Source organism: Epinephelus lanceolatus, chromosome 21 (genome assembly GCF_041903045.1).
Source record: "Epinephelus lanceolatus isolate andai-2023 chromosome 21, ASM4190304v1, whole genome shotgun sequence".
NCBI classification, from domain to species: Eukaryota; Metazoa; Chordata; class Actinopteri; order Perciformes; family Serranidae; genus Epinephelus; species Epinephelus lanceolatus.
In genome coordinates, this window is record NC_135754.1 from 14,177,465 (window position 1) to 14,194,575 (window position 17,111).

Below are 17,111 nucleotides of genomic sequence, written 5' to 3' on the forward strand. Positions count from 1 at the left end.
TTGTGATGGTTTGGCAAAAGCCAATTAATCGGCCGATACCCCCCACCCTTGAAAAGTTTTTTTGTCTGTGTCAGAAATCAACTAAACATCTAAGTCAAAGTAATACATCACTAAATAAATATATGTATCTGGCACTGAACTGTGAAAAATTGAAGGGGGACTAATTTTTTATCTTTTGAGCTTTCATTTTTCCTCAGATTCAACCTTAGAATCTCACCATGACTTTGTGTATGTAACTGCATGTAAAACGCGGATCAAAGATGGGCAATATGTCTTTTAGTTGTATTTGAAATCTTGTATTTCAGATACTTTGAGTATTTTGTAATTGGTAAAAAAAAAAGATTTAATTGTATTTTTGTAATTTTGTAATATCGGATACTCAAAATACTTCCTCAGTGAGTCATAAAACATAAAAACCAAGACTAGGTTAAAACCTATTATATGGCTGTACTGTGTATGAAACACTGAAGGCTTGTAATTTAAAACAGGAAGTGGTGGCATTCACTCAATCACAGACTATAGCTCTAGTACGAATAGCGCCGAAACAGCTGTTGCAATCCAGACTAAGACTTAATGTGAATACATGTTACAGTACACTGAGACATAGTCACACAACAGAAGGGACCTGCTCTGTGTGGAGTAGTACACTCTGATCAGCTCCTTTTTGCATCGCATTTAACACAACTCTCCCCTCGTCAGCTCTGGTCGGTGATGTATGTTCATGCAGGACTGGTGGAGGCTGCCAACGTCCACATCGTAGGCAATTTCTGCCAATAATAACAGTTTGTAAAACATCTGATCGCGCCGATTAATCAGCCAAACTGATGAATGGGTTGACTTCTACTTTGATACTCTTGTCACATCTCTGCATCCAGGCGCCGTCTCACTCCCTCTTCATCTCCTTTCAGTTTTTGTATCCATACAAATAAAGTTACATCCAGTAACTATTACTATGGACAGAATGTTACCAGCAGAAACACTGGGTCCGTTCTTGCAACTTTTATACGAGATTGTGATGTTTATTGCTTCAGTAATATGCAGTCTTGCTTTCAGCACACAGCACCATGCCCTCATTGGGGCAGCTCCAGTCTGCGTTCATCTTTGCCCATATGTGAAGCCTTAAGTGTTGATAGGCTCCGACTCGTGATGTGTAACCTGTTTCAAGGCTATAAAGTGACAACTGCAGGCAGGTGGCTTTAGAGCCAAAGTAGCGCATTTTTCAATTAATTCATTTTACTGGCTATTTGATTTGAAATAGATATGTTGTAGTCAACGTGGATATTGCGGCAGGCAGCAACAAACAATCTGTGTTTGTGTACTTCTTCATAAACCTTTAAGTGAAACTAATATTATCAAACTTCCTTTTCAAGATCTACAGCTTGGATCAGTTTATCCTATCAGACTAAAACGCTAAAGTTAGTGACTTTATCTTTTATGTGATCCCAATCAAAATGTGGAGCACATAAAGTTGGATAATTTAACTAAGGATATTAGTTCTGCATGAAGGGCCAGATACTTAAAAAGGGAATTAAGTGCTGTTTATTCTTCTGTCACAGTTTGTGTTCCAGCTCTTTGTTAGAGAAGGAAGATTATTCTGCAGTGAGGAGTGAAATGTAGTACCTGGGTGGCTGATGTTAAATTTCATTGCTTAATGACCTCCTACTCTCACTGAAAGACAACCAGAGAGAGATGAATACCACGATGACCAGAGTCAATTTTCGTAGAGTCCCCTTTCTAACAGCCCAGAAAAGGCCTTGCACCACAGGATGCACAGTTTGGTTGTAATCTATGGGAAGTGCTTACATGCTACAGAGCAGAGACTGGTACATCACTCATGATGTTGTTACTGGAGATCTGTTAATGCACTTCTGTCACAGAAAACCACTGAGGTTGAACATCAAGGCCTGAATAACGTCTGCAGCGTGGCGTTTTAGTGGCACTTCATCATCATTAAGGGCCCAGAAAGTGGCTGCGGGTCAGGAACCACCTTTTACAGAGTAGGGTAATTTTGCAGTCGTCACCAGATTCAACATGCACCAATTCAGATTGCCAGTAAATGACAAGTGAACTGGAGTTGACTCTCATGTTAATACTTGATGTCTGATTATGGGGCTGAATGCACATTCCCAAAATGTCACAGACATAGCAGGTAACAGTTACTAGAAAGTACACAGGAAGTCTTAAAGACAGGGGTTTCGGGTTTTAAGCTGCGACTGTGAAATAATTACTTGTAGTCACTCAATGTATGATGGTTCGACTGCCAGGTATAGACAAACAGCACCAGTACTCTGTATATTTATGTAAACGTAGCCCAAGGAAAACCTTTCTCATTTATGGCTAGGGCTGATTTAGTTTAATCATTTATTCATTGATTGTTAAAAAAATAGGAGAAAATAAGGTGGGATAATTGTGGAAAAAATGCAAACATTTTTAAAAAAAAGACAGTGCAACAACTCTGGTCTGATTTTTTTTTTTTTTTTCTCCACTTACTTGAAGGAATTCCAGCACATAATCAGCAGCTCATTTAGGTTTTCTCTTAATTGTTCTCCCCACTTTCTATTACCACAGCAGGGCTCAGCAATGAAGGAAAGCCCTTGCCTTGGGCATGTAACATGCCACGTCGGGCTAGTAAATCTAGAAGCTCATTTGCCCAATCAGGCAAGTGGGAAAGAATGATTAAACATGTCTTTTTCCCCCGAGAAAATGGCGGTGGGTGACGAAAACCTTTATGAGCTGAAGTCCAGGCGAGCATTTCAGTTATCCTGGAAACAGGAGTTTAGCTGAGTGGCGTCAGACGATATTGGCGAAACTTCAACTCTGTATTTGCTGCAAGTTTGAGAGCAAGCAGAGTAAAATGGGGTCAGTTTTAATGACAGTTAACTTTAGTCTTTGTTGTTATTTGCCAGAGGAATTTCCTGGGTTTGAGGACATTTGTGGCTTAGCCGGAGGGATCCGCCCCTTGGAACTTTTTTCGATTAACAAGCTCTATTTTGCTTTTATGCTTTTATGCTTTTGTATGCACTCTGACACTTTATTTACAATCAGAGTACAAGTTTAAACCTTTACCAGCTGTAACATTAAAGTGATCAACACATGAATACATCAATAGTCAAATTATATTGTATACTGTATATGTGACGTGCTTTGTCAAAAGCAGTCAGAAAGTCACAGTGGCTCATTTCTAGATAAATGTGTTTATATGTCAACATCTCAGTTTGTTGTCTTTTTTTTTTTTTTTTTTCTTAGATTTTAAATAAAGTCTCGGCTCTCAGAATATGAAACTCTTATCACCAAATTCAAACAATGAATACAGTTTTTAAGTTTGTAAAGGATGGCAAACTAACAGCTAACACTTGTCAGCTCGACGCTGGTCGACACTCAGCGCACTTGTCCCTCCCTCCCTCCCTGAAATTATGAATGAAAGGCTTAATATTATAGAAACAAAGCAAGGCCTGGGACAGTTGTTTTTTGTCTAATTTTTAGATAAACAAAGTCATGGCTTTCAGAATAATTACTGGCTACTGGCTTGTCGGCGTAGCATCACGCGTCAAAATACAAGTGTTGTATTTTCTTTTGTCAATATGTACATGCCACACAACCTTAGCTTGGTTAGATTATCCATTGTTCAATCTGGTAGGTCATTTTAACCATGAGCACCAAAGTATAATTCATTCAGATCCACCAGCATGGTAAACAGGAGAGACGAAAAAGCTGAAACATAAGGTCATAAGGTCAAAATGTGTGCCACCAAATGAATCCTAATGACTATTAATCCACGTTGTGAGTATTGTCATGTGAAGTCCATTGCTAACTGTATGCTAACGTCATTCGTCAAATGGACCACAGCTCTACCAACATAAACTAGTTCCTCAGCTTCCTTCACAGTTTTGTTGGGTTTGCTTGTTTTCGTCACCTTAGTGGCTACAAGATATAAGTGTCCCCAAGCTTTTCTGAGCATTTTTCACCCTGGGGCAGCCCCTGCAGTACAGCATGCGCTCCCAGTTTGGCAGGCCACTGAGCTCTGTCATGTAACATCCTTGTGGCCACCATACTGCTCTCATTCCTTCTCTTTTCATTCAAGATGCAGACCTACAACACTTTCATCTTCTTCAGTCGCTATGAACTGCTCAAAGTGGAGAGCTATTTGGGGCTAAAGAAAAAGTCTTTGGAGCTAAAGCCCAGACTGCCCAGGCTAGGCAACGCCCATGTTATTCGCTAACCACTGATAAATATAACAATTAGCAAACGTTGAACTCAGTACAGGAATATTATTCATTGAGGACGACCATTTTTGGTGTAAACTAGAAACTAATAAAGCAGAACAATGAACAGCTTTATCTCTACCAAAAAGTCAGTGTGTATGTGGGTGAAAACATTTCACTTGCACTCAGTGACAGAACTTTTCATATAGATGATGATATAATCTTTAAAAGCAGATCAAGAGATGATGAAACATTAAGGGTTTAGGATTTGTTGTGTTTGGATACATGACATGTCATCAGCACTCAGCAACCAGTCTCTCATAGTCCCCTAGTCTCCCTGGAACGTCTAATGCCTTTGGCACTTGAAGGACCTACAGGGAGAAATAAAAGCAGCCATAGGAACACAGTGGTCGTCAGCCAAAAGCAACACATCGGGGTGGTTAGTAAAGAGTGCTTAGGTCCTGGAATGACTAGATGCGGGTGCTGCTGAAGAGTGATAAATAGCATGCATGTTCAGACTGAGCACTCTGTCATCTGCTGGGTAAGAGGCTGCTGGGAAGCCATGGATACTAAACTGTTTGTTTTGCTCCCCGAAATGTTTCCGTTCCCCCTGTTTGAAACCGCCACAGCGACGTCATATTCCAGATTATGAAGCCTGTCTGAACAGAGAGAACATTCATGCACACGCTGGCGTTGTTTCTCACGAGCAGTGGTTTGAAGGCGATTATTCGGCATAATAGCCAACCCAGCTCGTTTAATGAATAATTTGGGCTGCCACTGAGCTCTTCCAGATGGCACAAATGAAATGCCACCCTTAGCATTTCACCATTTGGGTGAAGTAGTCATACCAACAGGATGATGGTTATTATTCTGAATTACTGATGTTCATGAGGAGCCCACAAGATCCTTGAGTGACGTATTCCTGCTGTTGAGTTCTTCAGTGAAAGGAGCAAGGAAGTTAATACATCTCCCTCCAACTCCTCACTCTTTCCTCTTCTTGTTTCTTGTATCCGCACAGGTAGCAGCGAGACACAAACCCCAAGGGACGGTGACCCATACCCCCCCTCCCTGTTGCTTGCCTTCCCCTCCTGGGGCATGATGGAGCTTCAGGCTTCTCACGGGCAGCTAGGAGCAGAGGGGGATTGCGAGATGTCGAGTCTGCTGATGCCCAGTCCCCAGAGCGAGGCGGTGACCCATGAGATGGAGGAGCTGTCGCTGCAGCCACTGCCTCCACTCAATGAACGCAAAAATGGTGAGGATATGATGGCTGCACAGGCCTGTCGTGGCATGCTAGGACTGGAGACACATGAAACAGGCCACCGTGATGAAAAAGTGACCAAAAAAGATTTCTATTTTCAAAATGCTCAGGCAGTAGGATGAACAAATGACACTATAAAAAGGCGGAAAAAAACAGTGAGGAAGAAGATATAAAAATAAGTTATTCTTATTAGTCACAAAATAAAAAATGTACAGGCAGTTAAAATGTGGATGTGTCTCCTTAAACACAGCCACTGAAATTGAGTGATGGAATTCAGTTTTGTTTATGTAGCACCACATCACAACAAAAGTTAGATCCTGTACTTCAGTAAAAAAAAGCCCTGCATTCAAAATGTTCCCAGTCAGTATTTTACTTTTATATATCACTGCTGCATTCATGTATGTTGCATTTTACTGCTGTAGATGTTTACGTTTTTGCCAAGCTGAACTCCTGTATATACTGAGGGGCAGTGTAATCTACAACAGTGTGTCATATTGTGTAAGATCATCACATGTTTGTAGCTTGGCTGTCCTGTCAGAACCACAAACCTCTAAAAGGTTTTCATGGTTTCCGAAAAACAGGCCTGTTTTCAGCTTTATGATGATGCATTTTCCAGCTGATCCGGGCTTTTTTTTTTTGTTGTAATACTTTGTTTTTATTGTTTCCCAGCACAAAAACATGACATAAGACAAAAGGGTACAAAAAAACAACACAAAAAAAACATTTGAAAAATTCTAGTTTGCCCTGTCTTATGAAACCTGTTCATCCCTGTGACATATGCAGTTGCTCAGTTGTCCATCTCTCTGGACATCACTCCTCCTGAGCTCCTTACCTATGAGTTAACAGTTCCATATATCATACATGTCATTCACAATTTTCAGCCAGTCATCTTGTGTTGGTGGTTCTGCCTCGCACCATCTCTACATGACGGCCTTTTTACAAGCTGCCAACAAGATTTTCAGTAAATATGTCTTCTCTCAATACAGTGTCTCCTGTCATCTTGACAAAATACAATACCATACACGATCAAGGTATTCTAATGCTAGGTGCTCTTTTTACCATCTTTTCTTAAAACAAAATCTATAAAATCAATCAGTCTTTGTGCAGCACTTTGCATGGAGCACCTTGATTGGCTGTTGAACACTACAGGAAACAGTAATGTCACTGCTAAAATAAGATGACAAACTCTATGTCGCAGCTACACATATACATAAAGCTGACACAGTAAAAACGAAATGAAAGGTTTTCTAAAAATCTGATTCTGCAGTCGAGCCCTCGGCTATTTGAAATGACTCAAGTAAAATACATGCACCTTGGATTTGTACTTAAGTACAGTACTTGAGTAAAGATAGTTACATTCCACCACTGGTGACACTAAAGTCCACAAAAAATAGCTTAATAGTTAATATATGTATGATGACATTATGCTCTCTACATTATTTGCAACTCCTCCAACACGCTGACACTTACAGCAGCCCTGTTTAACCTTAAATAACCTTTATGCATAGATGGCCTGCACACTGTTAATGTATGTACACATGCACACAGGCACGTACTGCATAAATAAATACTATTGAGTTCAAAATGGGTCATTAAAGTGAGTGAAACGTCCATCAGCGTTTCTTTTGTGCAGTGCACAACAAAATAATCATCATGCGAGCCAGCCTCCATGTTAGTTTCTCATTACCCTCACAATGTTGGTGTTTTTTTGGCAGCCACACGGGACTGACTCAGACACTGATGGATGGGTACATGATTACCAGGCTTTAGGAGTGGGTTAACTTCACTGCTGCCTTTGCCAGTTCCTAATCATGGCTTTAGATGGTGTAGGGAGATCAGTTCAGCGCAGTCACTGTGATATTGATCGCCGCAGTCACAAAAATGTAATTTGTCAGATAGCAGCGAACAAGCGCAAGGTGCTGAGCCAGAGCTGTGGATTAATCGCGTTTTGGATAATAGTAGGATTTTGTGCCGCTGTGCACAGTGGCTGCTGCTGTCTGCGGGAGAGCGCAGTAAAACGTCTCAACGGTGGAACATTTTTGTGGAATGTCAACAACAGTAGTAGCACCCACTCATCATCTCGGCTTTTGTCATTTCCCTTCTAGTGAGAACACACACCTCATACTTTCCACCCTCTGAGCCATCCCCCAGCATTTTGCCAACCGCCGAGTCCCCTCTCTCGTATTGGTTTTAACATGCAGGTTTTAATCTGTCTACCATCATGACAGGTCTGAGTGTCTAACACCACTTCAGTTGTGTGTGGCAGGACACTGTGGCTCAGAGAGCCGGGCGAGAGGGAGGAGTGCTGCTCCGTCAGCAAAGTGGGACGTCAAGGGCTGTGAGTTTGTTGTGACAGGCAATGAGAGTCTGGCCAGTGAGAGGTAGCTCATTATGTGAAATCAATAAGGTTACTGATAACAGCAAAAGTCTGCTAAGAGGGTAAAGGAGTGCACAGCAAAAAACACGAGAGAGTCAAAAGTTTCAGAGTGAAATAGGATGATTATCGGCTGCTCTCCAAAGTAGGACGCAAACTTACATCCACAGCATTTTCCGAAGTTTATAAATAGCCAATGTTGCCTGTAATTAACTCTAGAGTCTCACTCTTTAAAGAAAATTGTTTGTTGAGTAGCTGCTCTCTCTGTTGTGCAGGAAGTCCATTGCAACTGTGCTCTTGTATTTGATTTATTTTTGGAATTCAGTCTTTAGTCAGACGTGCAAAAATAGGCCAGAGTCACGGGTGGGTGCACACAGTCCTCCCCGTCCAGTATTTAACACTCAGTGTTTGCAAGTTCTGTTTCAAGTCAGAAAGCTGTCAGTCTTCATTAGAACGTCTCACACACATCACAGGCTGACCCACTGGGAGGTCTCTGGCTGTCTGATAGTGATAAGGTCAGATTATTTATTCTGTTAACAGGGTAAAAAAAAATAACTGGGGCAGTGGTGTCAGTTTTGTTTTCCTTGTACTTTAATCAGGCCGCTTTAAGGAAGTAGTGCAGCATTTTGGGAACACACTTGTTTGCATTCTTGCTGAGGGTTAGATGAGAAGATTGATAGCACCCACCCCTTTTAATATAAAGCGAGAGGGTTAGCTTAGCTTAGCATGTCCAAAAGTAACAAAATCCACCTACCAGCACCTGTAAAGCTCTTCAGTTAACACTTTATATCTTGTTTCTTCCTACAAAAAATCAAAATGTAAAAATGGCAAGTTGGGGATCAAAAGCTGTTTCTCACCAGTGAGCTGTGAAAATATGATGAGGGAATACAGAAAATCCTCATGTGAATTTTTCGCATGACAACAATGCACACCAAGTGTAGTGTGAATTATCTGTCTGTGTTCCATTTTTTTCTCCTAAATAGTGCCCCTGTCCATTTCACACAACAAAAACTTATCCAGATAGAGGATGTCTTAAGGGCTGACGTTAACTACACAATCATCTAATCGGACCCCAAATTTGATGCTAAAGCTACCTGTTGTGGCTAGCCCCCTTCACTGACCTCGATATAATGTAGAAAGTGCAAATCAGCTACAGTATCATTGTCATTGTATCCCAGCTGAAGCAGAAACCAAATTGATAAGACGTTCCCCCATTTTGGCAGCAACTTAGACCTGGAGGTATGACATCAGTTGGAACAAAGGATTTCGTTGGGCAAACCTTTATAGCCAAGTGGAAATCCACTGAAATCGATATCCTTCTGAATAATGTTCCCCTGCACAAATGTTCCGCAGGGGTGTGCATGCCTTCATAAGAACCCACAAAATCAGTTTGTGTAAGTTTTGTGCAAATATTTTGGACGAAAGTCTGAGCTTTGTGTGAAATGGCTTTAACAGGGTTATGTGCGGAACTCTGTCTTGGCTAAATGTAGTAACTTCCTGGAGTCTTTACTGGTGTCTGGAAACCTCATGGTGATGTTTTTACACTTTGGTTTTTGTACTGATTAAACAAGTGAGATGTAGCATGTTAATTAGTGATCTTAAGAGCTGCTGGTAGGTGGATTTTGTTACCTTTGGACAGCTGTTTCTTTCTGTTTCCAGTCTTCATGCTAATCTATGAGAGCTGGGCATAGCCTTAGCTTCATATTGAACGGACGGATTCGAAAAAAGTGTTCGTTGTCCCGTCTAACTCTCGACAAGAATACAAAAAATGTCAAACTATTCCTTTAATTAATGCATCATGTCTGTAGAGATGTGATTTCTGGTTCTTAAAGTACCACTGATTTCTCTTTTACCACATTCCATCAGCCATGTGTGGTCAGCTTGTGTCATATTTGCATTATTGAACAAGGCGTAAATCCACTTCTAGATAGTATTAAAAATCTCACGTATTAACTGCAGGTGAAACATACATTTTTCTGTTAGCCTGTGTTTCCCTCATTGACCTGCTAACTGCGTGCCTGTCTCTGTGTGCATAAACAGCTCAGTCATGTCATCCACCTCTCGCCTCATTCTGCTTAGGTCACAGGTCAGCATGTGTTCGTCAGGCTGAGCAGCATTTCCCGGAGGAATTGAGGACAATGCCACTGACTGGAAGTCTATATATATCACCTTAAACAAACATGTCCCTGCTGCATATCTTTCTCCAGCTATGTGCCGAGTGTAGTTGGGTCAGAACGGTTCATTTCTTTCAGGCAGGTATAGCTTCTGTCCAGTAAGCCCTGCAAAATGTCTGTACAAACAGGAGCCAGATCGATTTCTGTATACAGTTTGTTAATGTTTCACCACAGCTCTAACTGGAATTAAAGCTGCAGCATTCCAGAGTATGCAAAAGGTTATGACATAATGTATGACAGCTTTGTATAGCCATGAAGTTGATGTTGTTGATCACTGGTCTTACCCTGGTCAAATAAGTTGCACTCAGTTTCTCAAGTTGGTGAGGCCAGCTGTTTCCTGTTAGAGAAGGACAGCTTGTATTTCTTTGTAAGTTTTGACACATCCTTTCCTGTGAATGCAGAAGTGGCCTGTGGTCAGTATTTAGTTTTTAATGTAACTCGTCCTTCTCAGGCCCACTGTCAAAACAATATGAAAGCTACAAAACACATGTGTTGTTGTCTTCTCAGATTGACGATACATGTGTTATCGCCCTTTGTCCTTAGTCAGTGCTGACTCAGACTCTTTACCATTCCCCAGTAGTTACAAGGAACCAGTGTAGACATCACATCAGGCTGTGCTGGGATCGCCGACAGCGAGCAAATAAGCCATCCTAAACAGGCTGAGTGAGAGAGGGAAGTATTTGTGGAGGGTAGGAGGGGTTGTAGCCCTGCAGTAAAAAAAAAAAAAAAAAAATCAGGGAGGGAAAGAGGGTTAGAGGACGGGCCCAATGTTGCTCCTCTCATTCTTAGTCACATCACATCATTCAGTTCATCTTTTTGCACCGTGGCTGAGAGAGGATATCACTATAAGCTACATGTTTTAGGCTTTCATACAAAGGCTGTCACCTTGGGATCAAATGGCTTAATCACTCCGTTGTATTTTGGACTGCTCCGTAGGCCAGGACTCTCTGTCTCAGACAATGGCCTGTGTGGAGGTAGAGACCCCCAGTGACTGCTGCATTAGGTTCAGAGAAGGTGAGCACTCTTCTTTGTTGTAGCAGGTTAGTGGGCTAATGGTGTTGGCAGCTTGTCCTGGAGTTCTGGAAATGTGGTTGGTCAATAAAACCTCTTTTATATACCTAGTGTTTTGGTGGTGGGTGTCCGTCTTTGTTTCTCTTGTGAGTGCCCTCTGGCGTTGTTTTGGTTTTGGGTTGCAGTGGTCCAAATGTTAAAGCAGCAGGATTGCGAACACGTAATTACAGCCTGTGAAATGTCATACCCTGGTGAAGAGAGTTCACTGGGAAATGGAATGAAACACCATCTCGTCCTTTCACAGCTACTGAGGATTGAAGATGCACTAGGTAGCGCAAAGTTTGAATTACACCGTGGCTTCCGGGGGAGCCCTATCCGTCAGGGGTGGGAGGGTGTTGTGCTCATGCATGTGCACACATGAAAGCACCCGCCTATGTGCAAAAACATACTTCCAATACATTTCAATTCATATAGAGAATATTAAGCCTGGGACAACACAAAACAAAAGTAAAAGCAGAAGTATTTATTGGTACAGTGCTTTTTTAATGGCGTAGTAAACATGCCACCGCACAGTGCACAGGCAATGGTTTGTGTTACTTTTTAAATACACTAGCCCTGAGCCGCACTTGCATGGGACTAATATTAACAGGGGACCTTCCCTTGTCAGTGTTTCAAGTGCTTTTACTCACATTTATTGGCATTATCCCCCAGATATATGATAGAAAAATGTTCCATACTGCATGCTGCCATGCATGAAATCCATCGTACTCCAAAATTTAGCCCCTCTGATAGTTTACTCTTTCTGTGAATGGGTCTCCATGCAGTGTAGCGAGACGAGCCTCCTGAATTTGCACCCAGAAAGATGTCAAAACTTTAATTCGTAATTGCCAACGCCGCCTCTACCATTCTCAGCTGGGAAAGAGGCAGATAGAAGGTGCGTAGAAAGCAAAAATTGTGCAAAAAAACTATGTTAAACCAATGTTTAAACATGATATCTGCATTTGATGTCATAGGGAACGTAAGTTGTGGTGGATTTTTTATTTGATAAATTATAGAAATGGCAGATTAAAACACGATTAAGATCACAGATGCTCTCTGCAATTATTACAAATTACTAGAGGTTCCCAGGTAATACATGTCCCATGCAAATAGGTCTGTAGGCTGCATCCCATGACATTGATTATGGTAAATTTTTTGCACTAATAAACAGACACGTTGACAAGTGCTTTACTGTCAGCCTATTATGTATTTCAAGAACCTACATACACAAGAAAATATCAAATTATGGAGGAAAAAACTGTGACACCAAAAATGAAGACACTTAAGAGCTCCTCCTAAATTTCTTTCTGAGGGCAAATTTTCTTTTCCTAGGATGACAAAGGCATGACCTGCCCTACTCTCCCTCTGATTGACAAGTACTTGTTGCCTTCATTGGTTGGGTTGGTTAGGTTTAGTCAAGAGGAGTGAGATTGATAAGGGGTAGGGTGAGAATGTCAGGGTAAACCAGTCAGAGACAGCGTAAGGCAGGTCATACCTTAATCATCTTAGGAAAAATAAATTTTCTTTCTGGGGAGCCGAGCTCCCCGTACCTCACACGTATTTCGGACCCTGCTCTCAGAAGCGAAGTTATTATGTAACAAGATAGGACTGACTGTCTGGAGCTAAAGTCTCCTCGTCAGGCTTTTAATGTCAACTCAGTAATAGCTGATATGTGCACTTCTGTTTGTAGGGTAATTTTCATCCTGTGTGCAAAATGCCTTTATACAATGACGTTATCGTATGTTGTCAGCTTAATGACTAGAAAGCAGGATATGAGCGATGTATCAGGGTTGGCAGAGGTTAGTATGTGGTTACCTTCTCTGCTTGATGTCGTATTCTTCCTTAGTTCTTCCCTATTTTCCCTTTTTATTTTTATATTCTACCTCATCTGGTTAATCTTCTGTCAGCTGTTTTCCCTCATTTTTCCTATAATGTTTTTCCTCTTTTTTTCTACTTAACATTACAATCAACATGCCTCTGCTTTTCTTTATAATTTTTTTTTTTGCTTTTACTTTTTCAGTCCTGCAGTTAAGGCTTCAGCAAAGGCGAACCCGGGAGCAGCTGGTGGACCAGGGCATCATGCCACGTGAGTATCAACGCTGCCAGTTGTCCATCAGTCAGCAAAAAAAAGCTGATGTGGTGTGGGCGGGTGTATGATAACAAGCTGGGACCCTGATAGCTGAAATAATAAACATGTTTGTGCTTTTTAAAAAGAAATCCAGATCATCTGTCCTTAAAAATTGTGCTCAGACCTGATGAGAATGTGATGTGTTGCAGCTCTGAAGAGCCCGGCAGCTTTCCATGGGCAGATTCGCAGCCTGGAGAGAGCCAGGGTAAGACACCCAGTTTGGAAATAAAATGATAACTGTGGATTTGAGAAGTAATAATGCACTCCTGGACTGTTGTGTTGCTCGGTGCAGCAGAAACAGAACAGAGCATGGAAACTGAGATGGTTTACTGACTGTCCGTCTCTCTCTTAAGACTGAGAATTTCCTCAAGCACAAGATCCGCAGTCGTCCAGAGAGAGCAGAGCTGGTCAGGATGCACATCCTGCAAGGTACTGGTGATTCTCATATGCACGTATTGTATTATCTAACGTTCCTTGTGGACCAGCATAAGAGAATTTAAATGGGCTACAGACACAGCAAACAAGAAATCTACAAGCTGACATTATTCAGTATGATATCAACTATGTGTGACATGTTTCAATCAATCAATCAAACTTTATTTATATAGCGCCTTTCATACATCAAAAATGCAACCCCAAAGCGCTTTCTCTGTTCTTCAGAGACTGGAGCAGAACCGTCACTACAGGCCACCCAGATGAAACTGAAAAGGGCCCGGCTGGCTGACAACCTGAACGAGAAGATCGCTCAGAGACCCGGCCCCATGGAGCTGGTGGAGAAAAACATCCTGCCGGTGGATTCCAGCGTTAAACAGGCCATCATCGGTGAGAGACAGGAAAACAGTTATCGTCAAGTGACTAATGTTGCCGTATTAGACAGCCAGTGCTTTTACAGCATTTTTGCTTTAATGGACACTTATAGGAAGAGGTCATTGTTTGATGGGCCCTGCCGGGAATTGGAGAGGAATGATGATAAAAGATGTGTTTTACTGGCAAAGAGATAAAAACAATGTGAGTGGTTAAGTGCTGGAATTTTGTTGCTGTCGTCTCTTAGTGGGTCAGGTGAATTACCCCAAAGTGTTGGATGAAGACAGCAGCGATGCCCTGTCCCCAGAGCAGCCGGCCAGCCAGGAATCTCAGAGCTCTGTCCCCTCTCCTGGGGAGAGCAGAGTGCCAGAGACGCCCTCTCCAGTCCCCGCACCACTACCACCACCAATACCCAACACCATACTGCAGGTCAGACACAGGGCTTGCTACACTGGTGTTTGTACATGCCTGCCTTAATAGCCCCAGGTTTTTCTAACTACATAACATTGTTACCATTATTATTGGACTCTGCAGTGTCTACAAGACGTTAGAGGTTTGCTTTGCAGTTTTAAGTGTCTCTTTGCTGTGCTTCTTCAGGCCTTCCCAGTTGCCACACAAGTGATCTCGACCATTGAGCAGCCCGTGAGCCGCCCAGCTGTCACTCCGGCACCGCCAGTCACCACAGCTGCTCCTTCAAAACCAGGCCCAACACTGGTCAAAGTAAGGACTTTTTTTTTTCCCCCCACCTTTAAGGCTCAGTCTCAATACACCCCTTACCCCTACGTTTTAGGCGTCTCTAGAGGTCGAGTGTCCTGATTCTTGTTGGAATGGCGGGGTAGAGCGAAGTGTGAGGGCTACATGGCCCCCCTAAACATCAGCAATATGGCTGTAGGTGTAATAAAAGAAACCAACAAATGTATTTTTGTTGTTAATTAAGATTTAATGATCAATAGCCATTCTTTTATTTTAGTTTAATGCTTTTTCAGTGCATTAAGGTCCCTTTTCTATAACAAACATAACAAAATAAAATGCTAGTAGTGTGTTGTCTTGGTAGCAAACCAGCTAACATTATATTGTTATTGCTCATTTTGACATATTTCCATGTCACATTCCTTTACTTTGATGGCATATGACGCCCAAAATTTAACTTAAGTCCAGTCCACTTGTTACCGCTCCTCTGGTATCAATGCAGACCGACAGGATAGGAGCACAGGTTGCTAACGTTAGCCTACAGAGCCCCTCTAGTGGCCTGGTAATGAAGCATTGTTCATTTTTATTTGCTGACTTGTTTGAGCGATTGATGTGCATGTGCATCTATGCTTTTTTATCTCCATCAGATACATGGCACATGTAATTGTGATGATACCGTTGTTGCTATAGTTGCATCTGTTTACATTAATGACACCGACAATTACTGATGACCTATCAGGGTCTTGAAGGGAAAGACTTTAACCACTAACCCTTATAATTCTGTTTCCAGGGGCAAATGGGCACTTAGAAGCGAGGAGTAGTGGTACAAATAAAAGACTTAGGTTTCGCCTAAATATGATATCACCTCTTACTGTGATATCTGAATCCTGTGGAAAAAACTTTTCCCTGTTTCCTCCCACAACAGCAAAGCCAGCAGAAGTCTCCCTCAGAGAAGAGCCGCAGTAAGAAAGGCAAAGAGCCCAAGTCGAGGGTGAAGAAGCTCAAGTACCACCAGTATGTTCCCCCAGACCAGAAGCAGGAGGCCAGCGAAGCACCCATGGACTCTTCTTACGCCCGACTGCTACAGCAACAGCAGCTGTTCCTGCAGCTGCAGATCCTCAGCCAGCAACAGCAGCACTACAACTACCAGACTATATTACCAGCACCACTCAAGTACGTATATGAAACATTAATAAGAAAACATTTGCAGTTGTATTGTTTTATTACTGCTTTGGCTTGCTTTCATAACCCTATGTAAAAAAAGCCTGAAAGCAGGCCAGATACTGCTGTTTTCAATGACCCAGAGGGCCATTAGCTAGTTTCCAATAACAACTCAGCGTCTAATCATATAATAACTAACAGGATGTTGTTTCACCAGCTGCTGTTTTCATAAATGTCCTCACAGCGCGGCATGGCAGAGCTCCCTTTGAACCGCTGCACTGAGGTTTGGATGACTGGCTTTGTTAGTGAGGCGCAGGGCACAGGATGGATGCTCTGTTCATATTGGGAACACATTTCCTCTTTCTCTTTCCTGCCTTTCTCTCTCTTTAATCATCTCTCCAATAATACTCCTTTGTCCACCTCTTCCTCTTTTTTTGTTTCTTTTTTGTGATACAGAAGTAGTGTAAATTATATCCTTAAAAATAATAATGACTTCATATTTTTGTGTTTCTCTCTCACTACAGGCCCGTGGCCGAGGGTCAGAGCAGCAGCGCCGGCAGCCTGCCAACCTCCATCGTGGTGTCCTTGCCCACTGCACCTCCACCTCCCCCCGTGACTCCGGCTCCGGCTCGTCCAAACAACACGCTTTCGAACCGCAAGCCAGGAGTCTTGCCTGCCAACCTGGAGGAGATGAAGGTATTTGGAAACCCACTTGTACCAGCAAACCCCTCACCCATGTAGCCTGGAACAGCATGTCCCAGCAACCTCGAAATCAAAGTAGCCTAAAGGGAGAAATTACCCTTTTATGGGCCCACTCAGCTGTAGAAGTGAACTGTGTCGCAGCCAGTACAAGAATGTTTTCATAGGAATCTGATAACTCCACAAAAGATCCAACAAGGTTTTGTTAAGTGTTGTTAAAAATATTGATTTATTGATACACATCAGTTCTGAATATTTGAAATGTTTCAGTACTTATTTTCCACAGTATTGACACACCGCTCTCATCTCTCAAAAGAGCTGACACACACGCACCGCAGTGCCCCCATAGCTCCGCCTCCCCTCACTCTTACGTACTGCTAATGCACATCGAACATTTCCCACTGCTGCTGCTTCACAGTAAAAGCATTTAACATTCATAACACAGGTTGAAAGGGGTCACAGGAGTGTGTTTGTCAGTGAGCAATCTTTCATCAAAAATGCATCTACAAAACAACACAACCATCATTTTCAGCATTTTTTGACAGTGGATTAGTTTTGAAAAATTACAGGC

The 17,111-nt window shown here is 42.2% G+C and overlaps 1 protein-coding gene across 3 annotated transcripts in view; it reads left to right on the forward strand.

Moving 5' to 3' along the window:
- Positions 1-17,111, forward strand: part of mrtfba (myocardin related transcription factor Ba) — a 32,683-nt gene that overhangs the window by 7,736 nt on the left and 7,836 nt on the right. For 2 of the 3 annotated variants that reach the window (XM_078163608.1, XM_078163609.1), the window contains 10 exons: positions 5,221-5,454; positions 10,945-11,022; positions 13,079-13,144; positions 13,336-13,391; positions 13,540-13,615; positions 13,847-14,008; positions 14,238-14,419; positions 14,588-14,710; positions 15,606-15,853; positions 16,366-16,537. In XM_078163608.1, the coding sequence (XP_078019734.1) occupies positions 5,298-5,454; positions 10,945-11,022; positions 13,079-13,144; positions 13,336-13,391; positions 13,540-13,615; positions 13,847-14,008; positions 14,238-14,419; positions 14,588-14,710; positions 15,606-15,853; positions 16,366-16,537 (1,320 nt within the window). In that variant the 5' untranslated portion in view covers positions 5,221-5,297. The remainder of the gene's footprint in view (positions 1-5,220; positions 5,455-10,944; positions 11,023-13,078; positions 13,145-13,335; positions 13,392-13,539; positions 13,616-13,846; positions 14,009-14,237; positions 14,420-14,587; positions 14,711-15,605; positions 15,854-16,365; positions 16,538-17,111) is intronic. The other variant, XM_078163610.1, reaches the window with a different exon arrangement.